Here is a 19,577-nt window from a genome sequence, read left to right on the forward strand (position 1 = left end):
GCCCAAGTATCCCAATACCCCTCACCAAATAGACTATTCTTTTCCACATGCCTTAGGGTGACCAGCCATCCTGGTTTTAGCACTGAAAGTGCTGTGTCCTGGGAAACTGTGTTCAGTCCCAGAAAACCGGGATGGCTGGTCACCCTACATGGCAGAGACTACATTCCTACCTGAACGTATGTCTGTTTCTGGACTTTCTCATCTGTACCATCTCTGTCTGTCCAGCAACACTACCATGCCATTTTAATTACCATGACTTTAGAGTATAGTTAAATGCTTGATAAGGCAAATTCTCCTCACAGTCTCATGTTTTAGATCTTTCCCAGCTATTTTCACAAATTTGTTCTTCTAAATGAACATAAGAATTACTAGGTCAAGGTCTCCCCAGTATTCCACTGAGATTTTGGCTGGGACAGCCTTAAATTATAGATTACTTTGGACAAAACTCCAATTGGAAAAGATACATGCACCCCTATGTTCATAGCAGCACTGTGCACAATAGCCAAGACATGAAAACAACCTAAATGTCCATTGACAGAGGAATAGATAAAGAAGGTGTGGTACATATATACAATGGAATATTACTCAGCCATTAAAAAACAATGAAATAATGCCATTTGCAGCAACATGGATGGACATAGATATTATCATACTAGTGAAGTAAGTCAGAAAGAGAAAGACAAATACCATATGATATCACATATGTGGAATCTAAAATATGACACAAATGAACTTACCTATGAAACAAAAACAGACTCATGGACATAGAGAACAGACTTGTGGTTGCCAAGGGGGAGAGGGGGTGGGGGAGGGATGGATTGGGAGTTTGGGATTAACAGATGCAAACCATTATATATAGAATGGATAAACAAGGTCTGCTGTTGAGTGTAGCACAGGGAACTATAGTTGATATCCTGTGATGAACCATAATGGAAAAGAAAATGATAAAGAATGTGTGTGAGTGTGTGTGTGTGTGTGTATATATATATATATATATACACACACACACACACACGCACACATATATACATATATATGTATAAAACTGAATCACTTTGCTGTATAACAAAGATAAACACAACATTGTAACTCAACTGTACTTCAATAAAATAAATTTAAAAATTATAGGTTACTTGGGTAACATTAATAGGATCAGGATCTGCTCTATGTTACCATATACTTTAGTCCTTGAGTCTTACATTGGCCAGTAGGGTGTTGTATATAGGTGTGGGCATACACATCTAGGTGTGCGTAAGATGTTGTCCCCCCCAGATGACATAGAATTCAAAGTTAAGATAGTAAGAGATACTGTGTACCTTGGTTTATCCTTTGACAAGGATGTGAATACCTGCAGTGTGCGTGGCCTGGTGTCAGACCCTGGGGAGCTACAGAGATGCTACAGAGATGGTGCCCTGCCCTCTGCAAAGAAAAGGGACCCGTGTGCTCCTGTGCAAGTAACCACTAGCCCCATTGGCCCTCCACCATCCTGGTTTCCAAGGCATAGGGATCTGGTCACACCTTAGCCAGCACATTCCATACACACTTTAGGGACCATTTTGAGGAAGGCTTTTCCTGGAGATTGTGTCCAAAAGAGTGTTTGCCAAGTGCCTTGTATCATTCCTACAGCAGGTGGCACATCTGTTGCGGTTGGCTGTACTTTGTGGGAAATCTGCTGTACAACAGTGCTTGGTACTCTTGGTACATCCTCTCTGATCAGCTGTATTTTAGGGAACACTGGACACCTTGCTCTCTACCAGGAACAGATCTCTGGAATGGGCCCGTCAGTTTCAGGGTTTGGGGATGGGGTGACTTGGGAGGACGCTCAGACCCTGCAGGGTCCATCTCAGTGACGGTTTTCCTGGTGTGGGACCACTTTCAGGAGTGTGGGCTGCTCTGGGGAAGTGATGTGGATCTTTTAGTGTCTAGCGATGCTGTGGAGACACGGCCACTTGTGAGCCTCTCACTTCCCTAGAGGACGGGAAGGGTGTTTCCATTGGTCTCCATTCCTCCAGCCGCCTGTCCCCCAGTGTCTCCCGAAGGGGCTGAAAGAGAAATCTTGTGTCACGTGCCTGCTGAAAATTGCCCAATGATGCTGCATGGTTTGTGGGATAAAATGCAGGGTCCTGGGCGGTGGGGTACAGGACCCTCCCAGTTTGGGCTTTGCGGTGCCTGGTGGTGCCGTGACCCACATCCCGTAAGCAGCAGCCGCGTCCTGGGTGTCCCCCTTCTCCTGGTGGTCCTCCCTCTGGAGTCCCCCCTTCCTGGGCCCCCACCCCATCGAGCCGTGAGGCTCAGGCTTACATCCCGTGTCTCTCTGTGGCACTCGGCCTGGATGGCTCCTGGCAAATCTGGTCAGTGCTGTCGTTTGGAGTAAGGAGGAAGCAGAGGCTTGTGTGTGCCGGGGAGTGGGGGATGAGCTCGAGGAGGGGGGCGGACTTGAGATGGGCTTCGAGGGGCAGCGGATTTCAACTTGAAAGGGGTAGGGCACCTCCTCATTGGCTTCATCATGTCTTTGGAATGAAAGCTTCTCTTTTTCTTTTTGAGAGCAAATAACCTGATCTTATGACCATTTGTCTTGGTCCCTTGGGCTTCTCAATCAGTGAGCATCTTCACAAAGTCATGAGTGAGACGGCCGACAGGCACATGAAAAGATGCTCAACATCACTAATTATTAGAGAAATGCAAACCAAAACCACAGTGAGGTACCACCTGGCACCAGTCAGAATGGCCATCATTAAAAAGTCTACAAACAGTAAATGCTGGAAAGGGTATGGAGAAAAGGGAACCGTGTTTCACTCTTGGTGGGAATGTAAATTGGTGCAGCCACTATGGAGAACAGTATGGAGGTTCCTTAAAAAACTAAAAACAGAATTACCATATGACTCAGCAATCCCACTACTGGGCATATACCCTGAGAAAACCATAATTCAAAAAGACACATGCACCCCAGTGTTCATTGCAGCACTATTTACAATAGCCAGGTCACGGAAGCAACCCAAATGCCCATCGACAGACGAATGGATAAAGAAGATGTGGTACATATATACAATGGAACATTAGCCATAAGAAAGAATGAAATAATGCCATTTGCAGCAACATGGATGGACCTAGAGATAATCATACCAGGTGAAGTAAGTCAGAGAAAGACAAATACGATATCACTTATATGTGGTATCTAAAAAAAATGGTATAAATGAACTTATTTACAAAACGAAAACATACAAACAGACAGAAAAGAAACTAATGATTATCAAAGGGGAAAGGGTGGGGGAGGGATAAATTAGGAGTTTGGGATTAAAAGATACACACTAGGGCTTCCCTGGTGGTGCGGTGGTTGAGAGTCCGCCTGCCGATGCAGGGGACATGAGTTCATGCCCCGGTCCGGGAAGATCCCACGTGCCGCGGGGTGGCTGGGCCCGTGGGCCGTGGCCACTGGCTCCGCAACGGGAGAGGCCACGACGGTGAGAGACCCGCGTACCGCAAAGAAAAAAAAAAAGATACATACTACTTTATATAAAATAGGTAAACAGCAAGGATCTAATCTATAGTTCAGGAGACTATATTCAATATCTTGTAATAACCTGTTGTGGAAAAGACTTTGAAAAAGAATATATATATAAAACTGAATCGGGCTTCCCTAGTGGCGCAGTGGTTGAGAGTCCGCCTGCCGATGCAGGAGACGCGGGTTCGTGCCCCGGTCCGGGAGGATCCCACATGCTGCGGAGCGGCTGGGCCCGTGAGCCATGGCCGCTGAGCCTGCGGTCCGGAGCCTGTGCTCTGCAACGGGAGAGGCCACAGCAGTGAGAGGCCCGCGTACAGCAAAAAAAAAAACAAAAAACAAAACTGACTCACTGTGCTGTACACCTAAGAGTAACACAATGTTGTAAATCCACTATACTTCAAATAAAAAGAAAAAAAGGAGAGGGAAGTCTCGAATGAGCGGGGAGTTGGGGGGAAAGCAGCAGGCGTCCTGGGGGTCGTTGGGGCCTCCTCCTCCAACCCCGGTTTCCTCCTCTCTCTTTGGCAGGTGTGTGCGCCGGTCCTGACACACCAGTCAGCTGGGGTGGGGGTGTCACGTCATTTGAACAGACTCGCGTTACATCGCTCTGGTGTAAACCATGCTGGCGGGGCGTGCTTCTCGGGCTCTGACTGTCCTGTCCCCTCTTCCTCCCCACAGTGGCTGCCCGTTGGTGACAATGGCCGCGTGACTGCCCGCCATGGCCCACCGGAAGCGTCCGAACACGGCGAGCAGCATGCTGGACCACAGGGCGAGGCCTGGCCCGGAGCCCGAGAGCGAGGATGCTGAGCTGCCCCTGGAGGAGTACGTGCCCAAGGGCCTGGAGCTGGCGGCCCTGCGGCCCGAGAGCCCTGTGCCCGCCGAGCAGGGCGGCCACGACCACAGCCCCGACGGGGACTCCAGCTCCGACTACGTGAACAACACCTCCGAGGAGGAGGACTATGACGAGGGCCTCCCCGAGGAAGAGGAGGGCATCACCTACTATATCCGCTACTGCCCCGAGGACGACAGCTACCTGCAGGGCATGGACTGCAACGGGGACGGCTACCTGGCCCACGACGCGCACCACCTGGAGACGGACGAGTGCCAGGAGGCGGTGGAGGAGTGGACGGATCCGGCGGGCCCGCAACCGCACGGCCACGGGGACCAGGACAGCCCCGGCTACCGGGACAGCCACCTCCCCACCCCAGAGGTTGAGGCCTCTATGCTGGAGGCCCAGGACCAGGAAGAGGGCGTCCACTACTGTCCCGGTGAAGAGGCCTACCAGGACTACTACCCCACTGAGGCCAACGGGAACGAGGGCAGCGCATCCCCCTACCGCCCGAGGCGCGGGGACGGGGACCTGGAGGACCAGGAAGAGGACATCGACCAGATCGTGGCCGAGATCAAGATGAGCTTGAGCACGAGCAGCATCGCCGGTGCCGGCGAGGCCAGCCCTGAGCACGCGCCGCTGCGGGCACCCGAGCCGGGGCCCGGGGGCCCCTCGGAGGCCTGCCCGCCTGCCGAGGCCCGCCGCGGCCCCAGCAGACACGAGGGCCGGCCCAAGTCCCTGAACCTGCCTCCCGAGGCCAAGCACCCCGCAGACCCCCAGAGAAGCTTCAAGACCAAGACCAGGACCCCCGAGGAGAGGCCAAAGTGGCCCCAAGAGCAGGTAGGACCCTGGCTGTCCCCAGGGAAGGGGATGGAGGGGCCCGGAGAGCAAAGGTGCTGCTGTAACCTGTAGATCAGAATGTGTGCCTAGCTCTCCATCCCCTCAGTTATGTGTGGATGGCCCAGCCACTCCTGTTCACCCATCAGGGGCCTTAGTTAAATGTCAAGAAAATCTGGTGGAAGGCTGACTGGCAACCAGGGCTCCCAGGAGACACCCCAGCCCACCCAGAAGAGGTTGGGTCTTAGTGTGCCTGCCCTGGATCTGCTCACGTGGGGGTGGTCCCTGTGACGGTTGCCCCTCACCAGGGGGTTTCTTCAGGCTGGCCGGACTTCGGCAAGGATGCGGGGCTACTGGCGAGCGCAGGCAGCTGCGGCCGGTGGTTGGGGGCAGCCTAGCGTCGAGGGGCAGCGACCTGAGTGCATTTCACTGGGGATGGTTTTATTGGGTGACACTTCTCTGAAAGCCTGGGGGCCTTGGCCTGATGGGCGATTAGCTGTAAAAAACGGTTTTGCAAATGATTATTTGAAGGTTTGACAAAGTCTTGGAGAAGAGATGTATGCTAATGAGGCCAGTGGGTTTAAGCGTAACTATTTTCTTTTAATTATAGCAAAGTGAGTGTGTATTCTAATGAACACTCTTGACAAGCTGCCTTTCAAAAAAACTTACGTGTATATAAAAAGATGTGAATATTAGACGCATGTAAAGGAACTTCTGTTTAGCTAAATCTGTGGACAAATGAGAACGAACTGCTTTCATATTTTTTAAAGGCTTCATTAATATTATTTTTTTCCCAGAAGAGTTCATGCATTTGAAAAGTATAGATAGTGAGAGCTCGTGTTTGGGTAACAAGTCCTATTGACTCACTGTAGGTTTCTGGAACTTCCCTTTGATACTTTTTTAAAGATCGTTAAGCATAAATTGACTTCACTTTCGGGGTGTTCCTGTCATTTGAGGCCATTCTGTGTGTGCTGGGGGCTCTGGGGTATAAAGAAACTGCTGTGCGCTAGCGGATGTGGAGGGTGCCCCCCAACAATAGCGGCGGCTCTGGGGTCAAGGTCTGGGCTTTAGGGAACAGTACTGCTGTCCTGCAGTCCTGGCAGGGCTGGACTCACCACCCAGTAGCGGCGATGGTGCCGCAGGTCAATGTGGACCACGCAAGGCAGATGACGTGCTGAGCTCACCAGGACAAGTGATGCCCGGACAAAGTTCTAGTCGAGAGAAATGATCTCTAGGGCATATGGTGGGGAGTGCACGAGACCTGATGTTGGGCTTTACTTAAACCACATGCCAGTTTGAGTGAAAATGCAGCCCTTTGGGTTGGAGGGCTGGAGGTGGATGAGGGTGGAGGTGGGGGCCCAGAGGAGGTCTGTTCTTCAGACGTGGCATTGAGTGGAAGGGCAGGTACCTTTTCTCCCCAAATAGAGTGTTTCCTTGAAACAAATGCTCTCTTCCAAGACCCCGGAAAGGCTCATTTATGCTGGTTTATTATTGCCTAGCTTTTCTGGCTTTATTCACTCATTCATTCACAAGTTAATTCCATCAAGGGGAGAGGCTGGCGATTCCCAGCTCAGGGCGGACAAGGGCCCCCGAAGAAACTGGCCTCCTCTTGAGGGCTCTGCCCTGGCTGGGTCATCATGTCTTGTAGACCCGAATGGCCCATCCAGATGAAGAACACTTTGAAATTTGATCAAGTTGAGCCGCTGGTGACAGGAACCGTCTTGAAAGCAAGATGTGTGTGTGTGTGTGTGTGTGTGTGTGTGTGTGTGTCTGTGTGTGTGTGTGTGTCTGTGTGTGTGTGTCTGTGTGTGTGTGTATGTGTGTATGTGTGTCTGTGTGTAAAGAAGGAAGTTCCCTGGGAATTTTGGCAATTCCTTGCTTCAGACCACAGCCTGCCTTTCTAAAAGGAACCCCCTTCTACCCTGGGAATATCCAGGCCGTGTGGCCAGCAAAGTCCTGGCCCCCAACAGGTGCACAGGGTGCTCCTGGGTCCCACGCCAGCCCCCCCAGTACTGTGCACACAGTGAAGGCTGTGGTGGAAATCACCTGAGGGAGAAATGGACAGCATCAGCCATCTAGGTGCCTAGACTGTTGGTTTGTAAAGCATGGTCCACGGCCCAGCACCACCGGCGGCGAGGACTGCCAGTGCCAAGCCTGCATTTTGTTTTGTTTTTTTAATTAGTTTTTATTGGAGTATAGTTGATTTACAATGTTGTGTTAGTTTCTGATGTACAGCAAAGTGAATCAGTTATACATATATCCACTGATTTTTACATTATTTTCCCATATCGGTCATTACAGAGTATTGAGTAGAGTTCCCTGTGCTATACAGTAGGTCCTTATTAGTTAAGGCTGCATTTTAGCAAGATGCCACATGCAGTTTGAGAAGCAATTCTTGGAGGACTCCTGTTGGAGGAGAAGTACATAGATAGCATCCCTCCTTTCTTCCCCTCATTTCAAAGCTCGAAAAGTTACGTCGTGGGTGCTTCTAAGAGTGCTGAATAGCACTTCACTCAGTCGCTGTATGGACAACAATATTACAATAGAATTAGAAAGGGGACTGTGGTTCCCACCTTCTCAGACTCTGGCACTGAGCATAAACAATGTCTCTAGCTGCCATCGTGGTCCCACGTGTGCTTCTGCCATCCTGCTTTTAAAATCTGACATGTTGTAAATGTTGCTCCGTGTTGTCCTATCATTTTCATGATCCTTTTTGCCAACCTTTGAAGTTCAGGCAATGGGCCATCTAATTGATTTATCTGTACATATCCTGCCGTGGAGTGTGCAGGTTGCGGATGGCATTTTCTTTTATATACGAGACTATACAGACCTCTTTGTATGAGGGAGGCAGGTTTTCCTCCTTTGGATTTATTACTTGAGGATAAATTCCCAGGCTATGCATGAATGCTGACCCCATGATCCTCTTGTCTGATACTTTATTTTTCTTCTATGAATGGTTGGTGCCTTTTATCTTTTGGGGTCTCGATGCTTTTCCATTTCCTAGCAGCACTTTACGCGTGCACCACAGATGTTACTTTTTGCTGCAGATGTTTTTCTTTAGCCTCTTTTTTTTTTGAAAAGGCTCCAGTTTGCAGTTAGAGCTGCCCCCATGCTGCTCTGAGGAGACTGAGAGGTCTGAACAGGGGCACGCAGGTCTGGAGAACCTGAAGGAGGTGGACTTGGCGTTGCGGGAAGCTAGGGTGTGATCGTGGGGAACAGAGGAGACCCGCATGTGAGTGTTTTTACAGGAAAAAAGTTTTTTCAAATCAATGAAAGTTTATTGAGGACATTTTGGAAAATAGAGGCAAAAAATATTTTGCCCTGTGACATTGTAGAATTCCAGCATCGAGTTTTCATTTTGTAGTAGCCTACATGGGGAAAGAATCTGAAAAGGAATATATCTATAACTCAAGTGACTTTGCTGTACACCTGAAATAACACAACATGGTAAATCAACTATACTTCAATAAAAAATAAATTAATGAAACAACAAAACAGGGCTTCCCTGGTGGTGCAGTGGTTGAGAGTCTGCCTGCCGATGCAGGGGACACGGGTTCGTGCCCCGGTCCGGGAAGATCCCACATGCCACGGAGCGGCTGGGCCCGTGAGCCGTGGCCGCTGAGCCTGCGCGTCCGGAGCCCATGCTCCGCAATGGGAGAGGCCACAACAGTGAGAGGTCCGCGTACCGAAAAAAAAAAAAAAAAAGTTTTCAAATCAAAGAGACAAATTGCCTCTCAGGATTTCCCCGAAGCATCTGCTTAGAGGTGTTCTGTAAACAAGGTGTGCCTCATCCTTATTTTTCATGGATTCGGTATTTGTGAATTTGCCTGCTCACTAGAGTTTATCTGTAACCTTAAAAACCTATACCCATGGCACTTATGCAGTCCTTTTCGGACACGCACAGACAGGCAAAAAAATTGAGTCATTCAACACGCCAGTTCCCAGCTAAGTTTGAACAAGGAGATGCCCTGCCCTCTTTCAGCTCATACTATGAAAAAGTGTCCTTTTTGTGGTCCTTTTAGTGCCGTGTCTTTTGCATTTGTGTGCTTGTTACTGGTGATAGAATGACCCCCAAGTGCAGTGCTGAAGTGCTGTCTAGTGTTCCTAAGCGCAAGAAGGCTGAGACGTGCCTTTTGGAGAAAAACACGTGTGTTGGGTGTTTCATTCAGGTGTGAATGACAGAGCTGTTGGCCGTGAGTTCAGTGTTCACAAGTAACAACATGGTACATTCAGAAAAAGGAAGAAGAATTTGCCGATCTGTACCTGGGGCTGCTCCACGGAGTGCTGGAGTAACATCTACAGTGTGTGAGGGAGTGATGGAAAAGTGGCTAACTTTGTGGATTTGTGAGATGACCACCCATTCAAAAACATCTTGTTATAGGGCTGAAACCCTAACTCTGACCCTAGCCGATGAAATTGACAGTCTTGTTATCCCGGGTCAGGAAAATGTGAAACTCTTCTCAGCTAGTGTTTTATTATATATACTGGATATAATTAATTATTTATGAGTAATACATGGTAAATAAGGTGTCTTTAAATAGAAACATACATAGAACAAGGTCATGTATGGATCGGTTGATGAAATGTGGGGACCAGAGGCTCAGGGGAAGCTCACCCTGTATTTCCTCTGGGAACGGTGGTCCAGGATCCCCTCCTTCAGGGTTCATGGCAACTTTATTGAACATCACAGCCACGAACAAGGAGAGCTGACCATATCGGGTTGGCAGATGACTTTGAGAAACGCTGCTGCAAAGCCTTCCCCTTCCTAGAGATCCCCTCCGTGCTCACATGGGTGCTGCCTTCATCCCAGACTCCCAGTGACGAGGACACCGCAGCCCTGCTCCACTCGCCTCTCCCGAACACTCTGGAGCCTCGAGCCCTTTTCTCTCCCCACAGGAATACACCAACCAAAGATGCACATCCTCGGGGCAGAGGGCCAGACCATGTGACATCCCAAGACCTGTCCCCGTATGGCTCAGTCCCAGGATGGTCACCATCAACCCACAGTGGTGGGAAAGCTGTCACCTCTGTCACCTGTGGGACCCGTGGCTTCTGAGGATTTAATGTTTCTTGTTTTGCCACTTGTGGAGAACCCTGGGTGACGGTGGAGGTGACGCCGGTGTGGGTAGTGACGGCCAGCACCGTGCTAGGGCTTTATGTATATGATCTCAGTGAATCTTAGAGCAACTGGAAGAGGTAGGGACTAGGGTTATTCCCATTTTACAGACGAGGCCTTTGAGACCTGTGTGGGGTCAGTACCGCATCCATGGTTACACAGTGTGAGGCCTGAACAGTTTGTTAGGGCAAGTCTCGTACCTGTGACCCTGGGCAGCTCTAGAAGAGGTGATGCCGAGCTCAGCGAGGGGGTGAGTGTGGGTGAGTTTCCTCTTGCCCTGTCATCTGTTTACTCGTTATCCGTTATCACGAGACCTGACGGGCTCTACCGTTCGCGGCAAGTGTGTCCTGGCACCAGCAAGGTGACCGGCAGACACCAGACCTCCGGCCTGTAAAACTGTCGCAACGTCCTGACTTCATGAGGGCTCAGGCCATAGATCAAATCAATCAAGTAGAGATTTTTCATGGGACATTTTTCTTAATTTTGTTGAGCTTTGGTGACATGAAATATTGATTTTTTTTTTTTTTTTTACATACAGCAATTAAAGGATGCATGAGTTGGGTCCAGCCAGATGCATATTGAATATCCAGATAGAATGGCCGTTTCTGCATCTGCCAGGGTGGTCCTCTGCCCTTTGGCAGCGAGGCCGGGAGTGTGGAGGGAGGACCCCACCCGGGCTGGTGTCACAGCTTAGGAGGACCGGGCGAGTCCTCAGTGCACCTCCTGTGAAGAGGGGTGCCCCCCATGCTCCTGGGGGCACGGTAAGAGCATGTTTGTCCAGCACCAGAGATCGTGGTTCCGTGGGTCTTTGGGGTGCCTGGGGTGACAGGCTCTTGTGGTCCCTGCTGTGCGTCTGTGTTTGGCAAGGACTCGCTTGTGACAGCTGTTGTGAGATCAGGTCCTCCAGAAACACCTGCTCTGTGCCCGAACTTCTTTCAGAGACTCTCCGTCCTCTGCGCCTTGTAGATTCCTAGGGTTGCGGCCTTCCCTGGCCCTCCGTGCCCCTGTGGGCTGGGTACACATCAGGGCTTCAGTGATCGTAGAGATGGAGGCTTCAGATTTATGTGACCACCACGTGGAACAGCTCCGCACGTCTGGAGGGCAAACCAAAGGCGTGTTTTGATTCTTTGGGGTTTTCATGATTTCTGTTTATTATCAGCCCAGCCAGTGCTTTGTAGAAAGAGCCCTCTGACAATAGAAAAAAAGAAAGACCAATACATCGTAGTCAACTTAATACAGCAGTTAGAGGGAGGTGTGATCCAGGGCCCCGAGGCCACATCACACACACGAGTGTTCAGCCTTGCTCCCTGTGCGGGCGCCTTTGCTGTGATTGGCGTTCAGTCAAGACTTGCTTTATGCAGGACCTTTGGAGATGGTGGCAGGAATGCTGACACCAAATAGGGAGGGGGAATATTAGGGGCAGGGGCAACCTTGGTCTGCCCTGTGTAGGGGGTGATGCTCCCACTGGGCTCACATGTGCCTTCTTCAGCGACGTATGAAGCAAGTATGAGCACCTGCTTTTTGTAGAGGACCCCCTGGCCCTGAGGGGCCGAGAGAAGAGCATCCTGGGGTCGCTGGTGCCCAGGTGGAAGCAGGTGTGCCAGGGACCCTGGTGCTTGCAACAGTGCCCAGGTGGGAACAGTCTGCCCAGACCTGGCCCCCAGGCCGGACCAAGCTGGAGAAAGAGCCCTCGGGCAGGTGCTGAGGACAGGGCTTGCGGGGGGTGGAGGGGGGGAGGGGTGTCCAGGAGCATGGCGGGACAGTGGAAGGTCCTCAACACCCCCGAGGCCTCCGTGGAGCACAGCTGGCCTCTTCCTTCCTGCAGCCCTGCTCCAGTTCTGCAGCCGTCCCCACACCTCTGCCTGCCTGCCCGGGCATCAGTCCTGGACGTCCCTTTGCTCACGGGGAGGGTGCATGGAAGGGTCCCTGGGCTCCTGTGCTCCTCCCCAGCCTCGTCCCCGCCCAGTGCGCCTGCTGTCACTAATTCCCGGGACCGCCCTGGAAAACGAAATCCAGGCCTCGGCATCCTCAGCCCCTCGCTTGGTCTGCCCGAGCTCCCAAACTTGACTTCTTGGAGCCCATTTGCCGAGTCAGCGCAACGCCCTGATGTGATTTTTATGAAGCCTCTTGACCTGTGACTAGAGGTGGCTGTTACTTTCATGGAACAGTTCATCTGGCAGGAATCTGGGCTTGCGTCAGGGCTTGTAAAATCTAGTTAAAGCGGGGCTTCTAAAACACTGTCTTTATTGTTTGGGAAAATCACGTGAAGCCCCTCCCCTAACAGTAATCTAGAAAGTTCCTTCCCTGCCCCCCTCCTCCACCCTCGAGAGAGTTGGGGCTAGTGGTTAAGAGCGCAGATGGCAGAGCCAGGAAGCCTGGACCTCCCTCCGCTGCACCAGCTCCTGGTTCGGGAATGTTCTGGACATGCCACCTGGGGCTGTGGGAGCAGAGCTGATTGGGTCAGTATCTGGCAATGGATGGTGAGGGGCGTGGAGCGCTTGCCGTCAGGATGAGGGTGCGGGTTTTACATCCGTGGGAATCTCAGGAGGTGGGGGAGGCAGTCAGGTGAGGCTCTGCACGCAGACTGGACCGTGCTGGGCCGGGCAGGGAGCGAGATGATGTCCCCATTTTCTGGGGTGACATCAAGGGAGGGACGAAGCCAGCAGGGTGAGGCAGGATGAGAGGAGGCATGGGACTGGCCAGGGACACCGTGGAGACGGGTGGGGCCTGATGGGTGGGGGTGACAGGTGGGATGGGAGCAACTCCCCGGGTGCCCTCAGACTCTCCCCTCTCTGCAGGCCCTCTTCAGGTGCCCCCTCTCCCCGCAGGGATTTCTTGGGGGGCGGTCCTCACATCCTCCTGGTGGCATCCTCAGCCCCTTTCTGCTCTGGATTCCCTGATCTGGGGGGCCGTGTGGCAGCCACACATCTCCAAGGGTGCCCTGATTTTCTCACACTCGATTCTGAATTGAAAGTTAACTGAGATCCCCGCTTTCCAGGCAGATGAGCTGGGCTCCAGACCACCGGTTTCTCTCTAATTCCAAACGCCATCCCTCCTTTACCCGGGGTTTCTGAACGTAATTCCCACTCCCCACCTCCTGGGCTGGCTGGCGTCTGCGAGCCCTCCCACGCAGTCCGTGCGAACTGCACTTACGATGTGCCGGGCCCTGGGGGTGCAGAGATGAAAGTGACTTAAGCCTGCATCGAGAAGCTCGTTCTAGAGGGAGACAGACAGGCAGAGACTCACCATCCATCCGGGTGGGGCTGGGTGATCAGCAGAGACCCCGCTGCCCAGCCCATGAGTCCCTTGCAGGCTTCCTGGGGACGGGCTCCCGCGTGGGTGATAAGTAGAGAGGTCTCGGGACTTTGAGGGGGGGCTTTGGGAAGTCAGCTGACCAGGCGGGCTGAACGTGGAGGTCACGGGCGTCCTTAGCATGCAGTGGGGTTGGGGATTGTGACGGGGGCCAGAGCCCTGGAGGAGGACAGGTGGAAGGTGAAGGACTGGATTGAGGATGCTGATGAGAGAGGGACAGAGCAGGGCCATCAGGGGGAGGGGGAAGTGGGAGGACCCTGAGCATCTCTGGTGGATGGCCAGGGCAGAGGCTCCCATGTGGGAGCACAGGGGATGGGCGGGGAGCGTCTGTAAGGGCAGGCAGGGAGGGATCTGAGGAGATGCCAGCAGGGAGGGGGTGCCCACCACGTGTGGAGCTGGGATTGCGTTGCTTTGACTCGAATTGCACTGCTTGGCCAGTGGTGTGTGTCCAGGGCAGGTTTCGGGGAAGGAGAGAGGTGGGTGGGGGACTGAGGCAGGGCGCTGCCCGACCTGCATCTCCCGTCCTCGGGCCCCTGCAGCACCGCCACCGTCCCCCACATGTGCCAGGGGCTCAAGATACATCCCACAGTATCAGTCAGTCACATGACATTCCCCAGGAAGTGCAGGGCTCCATGGGAGAATATATAGTAACAACTTCTGTTCGGGGAGAAAGACCACATTGCTGAGCACGAGATTCGGAGATGAAACAGCATGGCGATGGCAGTCACGGGGTTTGCACCCCAAAGCGCTCAGATAGCGGTCGATGCTAATCAGTTACTAAAAAAGACACGGCACTGTGTCTTTAATAGGAGGCTGACCAAGAATAGCTCCCAACCCTACATCAGATAATACCATGGACAGCTCAGGAAAACTGAGCACAGCTCAGAAAGGCTGAGAAGGGGGTGAGGCACAGGATGGCACCCCAGGGCCTAGCGTGGACTCCAGACCCTGCCAAGACCACAGTCAGCCTTCGCGGAAGAGAAGCTGGTCTCTCCACCTGAGACCAAGCCAAGGCCCAGACTCCTGGAGCTGAAGGATACTTGGATCTGGGCTTGCGGAACCTCGTTGCCCGGCTGCTCAGGTTGGTTTCAACAGCCAGCAGATGGTCCTCTTAAGAGCTGGCGGTGTGCTGTCCTTGGTGCTGAGGCACTGCCGGGTCTGCCCCACGGTTGGCCACCCTGCCGCGCTCTGGGTGCAGTCAGGCCAGCAGGTCAGCGAGCCTGCGCTAGACTTTGGCCGAGGGGTTACTTCTCAGGACAGTGCTCGGGGCACCATGTCAGGTAGGAGGGAGGTTGTTGTTCGGGGCGTTGCCTGTTTGCCCTCCTTGGTCAGTCCTCCTCTTCATTGGCCCTGACACTTGCAAACGGCCTCTGATTCTGCCTCTGGGACCCATTGGCCCACTCTGACCTCTGGTGCAGCCCTATCCCTCCCCTCACCCTTCCCACTTCGACTTTGGATCTCACGCTTCCCCTCAGATCAGCCCTTGGTGCCGGCTGGGAGACCTCTGTTCCTGACCTTCACTTCCAGAGCTCCTGGGTCTCTGGCTGTGGAGGGGTATGCACTGACACAGACTCACCCACCCAAGTGTCTTCCTCAGAAGGGCTCACACCCAGACCACCCCACACCCAAGCCAGGTCTCTGGCTACTTCTGCTGCTGCTTTCTTTTCTAGTCATTGAAAATAGATGCTCTCCCTTGCTGTCATCTTTTCCCTTCTACATTCATTCATTCGTTTATTCATTCACGGGGACCCAAGTATATAAAAGATAGCATGCTGGTCACTTTTAGAAACATGAATGTTAATTTCAAGAAAGGAGGAATAGTCTAGCCATTTCACCAGTCCTCAAAACCTGCTCCAGACACAAGAGTAGTGGCGGGTCAGGGTGCTTCTTGCTACATTGGATTTGCAAATCACGGGAGATGTCATGAAGTGGAATTGCTGCCCGAGGTTTTTCTTGCCTAATATCTTATTAATATTTCATCTCCAACCCTCTTTTAAATGCCAAGAAAAATGAAATCGGATGAATTAAGCCAAAGGTTTCCAAGTCACCTAAAATATGGGCCATTTGGCCCATACTCAGAGATCATGGCCTGGTAATTTTTACAGTATTTGTGGGAAGATTGATTTCTCTTCTGCGCCACAGTTATAAGGATCCAGTTCCAAAAAAAGACTTTTACATACAAAGCACTATTGTTCAGCCCTAAACAAAAAGGAAATTGTGACACCTGCTACAACGGGGATATACCTTGAGGCCACTATGCTGAGTGAAATTAGCCAGTCACAAAAGGACAAATCCTGTATGATTCCACCCAGGTGAGGTACCTACATTAATTAAATCCATAGAGGCGGAAGCGGGCTGATGGTTGCCAGGATAGGGGCGGGGGGAACGGGGGTTAGTGTTTAAAGGGGACGGAGCTTCCATTGGCGATGATGAAAAGTTCTGTGGCCGGATGGTGGTGTTGATTGTACATCAGTGTGAATGAACTTAATGCCACTTAATTGTCCACTTAAAATTGGCTAAAACGATACATTTTATCGTATGTATATTTGCCACAATAAAAAAAAAGAAGAAAGAAAAGGCTCTTGTCTCATTAACTGGCCTGAGCCAATTTGAATCATCTAAAACTAAGTCGAGCCAGTCTGAGCCCATGAAGGGGCAGAGGAGGGGTGGACGCCAGATTATGAATCCTGCTGGGCTTTCACAGAGCTCATGCAGACCACTGGGGTATGTAAAATGGTTGAGCTCATACCATGTTAGTATCATCAAAAGAAGAATATGGGGCTTGCCTGGTGGCGCAGTGGTTGAGAGTCCGCCTGCCGATGCAGGGGACACGGGTTCGTGCCCCGGTCCGGGAAGATCCCACATGCCGCGGAGCGGCTGGGCCCGTGAGCCATGGGCGCTGAGCCTGCACGTCCGGAGCCTGTGCTCCGCAACGGGAGAGGCCACAGCAGTGAGAGGCCCGCGTACCGCAAAAAAAAAAAAAAAAAAAAAAAAGATGCGATCATCCCCAGAGGGATAGCTATGATAAGAATAAAGACTTTATCCAAGATCTCCTCCTCCTGCAGATAAATATCACAGAGTGGCCTGAATCGTAGAGGAATGGGAGCAAAAGAACAAAATCGTCATTTTCCGGAGCCACCTATTTGTCAGGGGATGGATTGGAGGGCCTTTGAGAGGAGACCTGGAGGGCGCTGATCAGACCGTCAGTGGCCCCGTGGGTTATGCTCTCAGCTTGGCCCCACGGGAGCATCCTCAGTGTCGCTGCCCCAGCTGCCCCTCCTGAGCTGGAATGTCCGATGCGTCAGGCTGACCGATGCCTTGGAGAACAGAGCAAGAAATAACTCCTGGAGAAGACTCCTGCAGCACTTGGGGTTTCTCTGACTCGGAGTTGTGTCTGGGGGCAGATAAGACAGTCCAGCGGCTTCCCTGGCTTTGCTGTCTGTCCCTCACTGAGCTCCCCTCCATGTCACTCACGTGCTTGTCATTCAGGACGGCGCTCGGAAACACGCAGCTTTTGTTCCAGATGGTGTGAGCGGGCGTGCGCTTGTTTGCTGTTATTCCATCTGAAGCCATGTGAGGTATATTGCCAGATTTTCAGTTTAATCCAGCAGACACAATCAGAATTGACATGTGAAAAAATCCTAGCTTTAGTTTCCCTAACTAGAGCCAAGATATTTATTTGAACAGTTTATTCAAATTAGTGTATTTTTCTTACAAGCAAGTCATCTCTGCCCTGAACAGCCGTCCCTGGTCCTGGCATTTTGTGACCAGCCTGTGCCATCACATCGTGCTCTGGTCTCCGGGCTCCATGGAGTGGGGTTTGGGGGGGTCCCCACTGCATTAGCATATTTCAGGTCACATCTTTCACTCCCCCCTCCCCCCCAGCAATGGCTGATGGGGGTTCCAGTGGGTGGCACTGAGAACGCCCCACTACAGGTACTGGATGAGGGATGTGGCCCTCCCATCCCTGTTGGCATCTTATTTTGAGGTGTGCCTGGCTGCTGTACCATGGGGAGGGCACAGAAGGATTTAAACAGCATCTCCCTCTGAGATCCATATGGGCCTCTAACCATGTTCATTTCAGGTCCTGTGTCCCCTGCTGCCAAGCCCCCCATCCTGGCCCCTGAGATGAAAATTTGAGCACCAGATGGGCTCTCCCAAGGAGAAGCAGTGCAAGCCGTCCTCCTGCCTCTCTGGAAACAACCCCGGCTGTTTATTATGAGATGCAGTTGTCATGGTGATGAGTGGTCGGAGGGAGTTAGAGAAAATGTTGGCCTGGAGGGAAGGGTCGAGCCTGTGGAAGCTTTGGGGAGAAGCTGCCCTTGTACGTGGACCTGAGACCTTGTGTTGCCTGTGGTCACCACGTGCTGTGGCCCCACACTGAGTTGTCTGGGAGATGGTGTAGGGCACTGACTTCCAGCCTGGGTTCCCCTGGCCAAGCCCGAACTGTGTCCCCCAGAAGGGATACCTCTTCCATTTGCCAGAGACACCCAACACAAGGCCAGCGTCAGTCCTGGTGTTGCCGTTTCCCACTATGTATTCAGCACCTTGATGACAGTCTGTTGCCCCATATGATGGTCCTCTTTCTGCCAGAAAAATTAGGTCCTAGTCCAATCTGTAACATTTGTAGAAGGAGTGTTATCTTAGTACTTTTGGGCTGCTAAAACAGAATACCATAAACTGGGGGACTTAGAAACAACAGACATTTACTTCTTAGTTCTGGAGGCTGGAAGTCCAAGATCAAGGGACTGGCAGATTTGGTGTCTGGTGAGAACCCAGCTCCCTAAACAGCCATCTTCTTTTACATCCTCACGTGGCAGGGGGGACGAGGGAGCTCTCTGAGATCCCCTTTATAAGGGCACTAATCCCATTCATGAGGACCCCACCCTCATGAGCTCATCTAATCCTAATCACCTCCTAACAGCCCACCTCATAATACCATTGCCCTGGGGGTTAGGTTTCAACATATGAATTTTGGCGGTGGAGGGTGGGGGACACAAATACTCAGTGTGTACTAGGTGTGGTTGACCCTGTTTTCATTTTTCAGTTGATTGGTTGGTTTCTTTGGGGTTTTTGGAGATTCCTGGTGCCTGTTCGGCTCCTTGTAAGGCAGTGCAGGCCTTCACGAAATGAAGTTTGTGAACTCAGCCTAGGGACGGTCACCAGGTTAGAAATTTCGCAAACAAGAAGGTAAAATACTGATGTGCTCTAAGTGGATCTTGAAATTGGGAGGTGTACAGGACAGCAGAGGGTTGTCTGGGGCATGTCCCACATTAGAGCCTTACTTAAGGCAGACGGGAGCACCCTTTGAGGTGAGAGACCCCTTTGGACATTACAGGAGGTTTTTCCTCGTGTGTCTTGTCCACAGCGGGAGGTGCAGAGCCAGTAGGGCTGTGGCAGGAGCCCATTAGGAGTTCGGGAAGAAGCCTGGCTCCAGTGGGACCCTGGCAGGAGTGACCCCTTCAGGCTCAGCCCTGCAGGAAGGGGCGCTGTCTGCTCAGCTCGGGTAGCATGGATCCGTGGAGGATAGATTAGACCTGAAAGGAGAAGCATGGGGCCAGACCTGAAAGGAGGGCTGTGATGGGTGGAGCAGGGGGCCCCAGAGCCCTTCCTCAGGACAGACCAGAACAGCGGGGCCAGGTCAGGGCCCACCGGCGCCGTCTGGGGGCTCACGGGGCTTTGGGGTAGGGGCAGTCCTTTGGGCTTCCAGCAAGGAAGAGGGGACAAAGCAGACGTCTGACCCTCCTGGCCCCATTTGTGCCCTGCACCCCCTCTGCTCCGGGAAGGCCTCATTTCTTCCTGTGGGTTGAGCGAGCCCAGATTGCTCTTGGGATGTGGCACAAATCTGCCCGGTCCTTAATACCCAGCCAGCTTTGTCCACCTCCTGTCTGAGCCTCCCCTCCACGCCCACGGCCTCTGAAGCCCAGTGGTACCTGCAGTCATGGAGAGGATGCTCAGCTAGAATCCCTGGTCTGCCTGGTGCA

At 52.2% G+C, this 19,577-nt stretch overlaps 1 protein-coding gene across 2 annotated transcripts in view; it reads left to right on the forward strand.

Moving 5' to 3' along the window:
- The window catches only part of APBA2 (amyloid beta precursor protein binding family A member 2), a 189,666-nt gene that overhangs the window by 122,563 nt on the left and 47,526 nt on the right, over window positions 1–19,577 (forward strand). The window contains exon 4 of one of the 2 annotated variants that reach the window (XM_033852266.2): window positions 4,178–5,168. In XM_033852266.2, the coding sequence (XP_033708157.1) occupies window positions 4,218–5,168 (951 nt within the window). In that variant the 5' untranslated portion in view covers window positions 4,178–4,217. Of the gene's footprint in view, window positions 1–4,177; window positions 5,169–12,627; window positions 12,741–19,577 lie in introns of those variants that run through there. The other variant, XM_073801482.1, reaches the window with a different exon arrangement.

Source organism: Tursiops truncatus, chromosome 2 (assembly GCF_011762595.2).
Source record: "Tursiops truncatus isolate mTurTru1 chromosome 2, mTurTru1.mat.Y, whole genome shotgun sequence".
NCBI lineage: Eukaryota > Metazoa > Chordata > Mammalia > Artiodactyla > Delphinidae > Tursiops > Tursiops truncatus.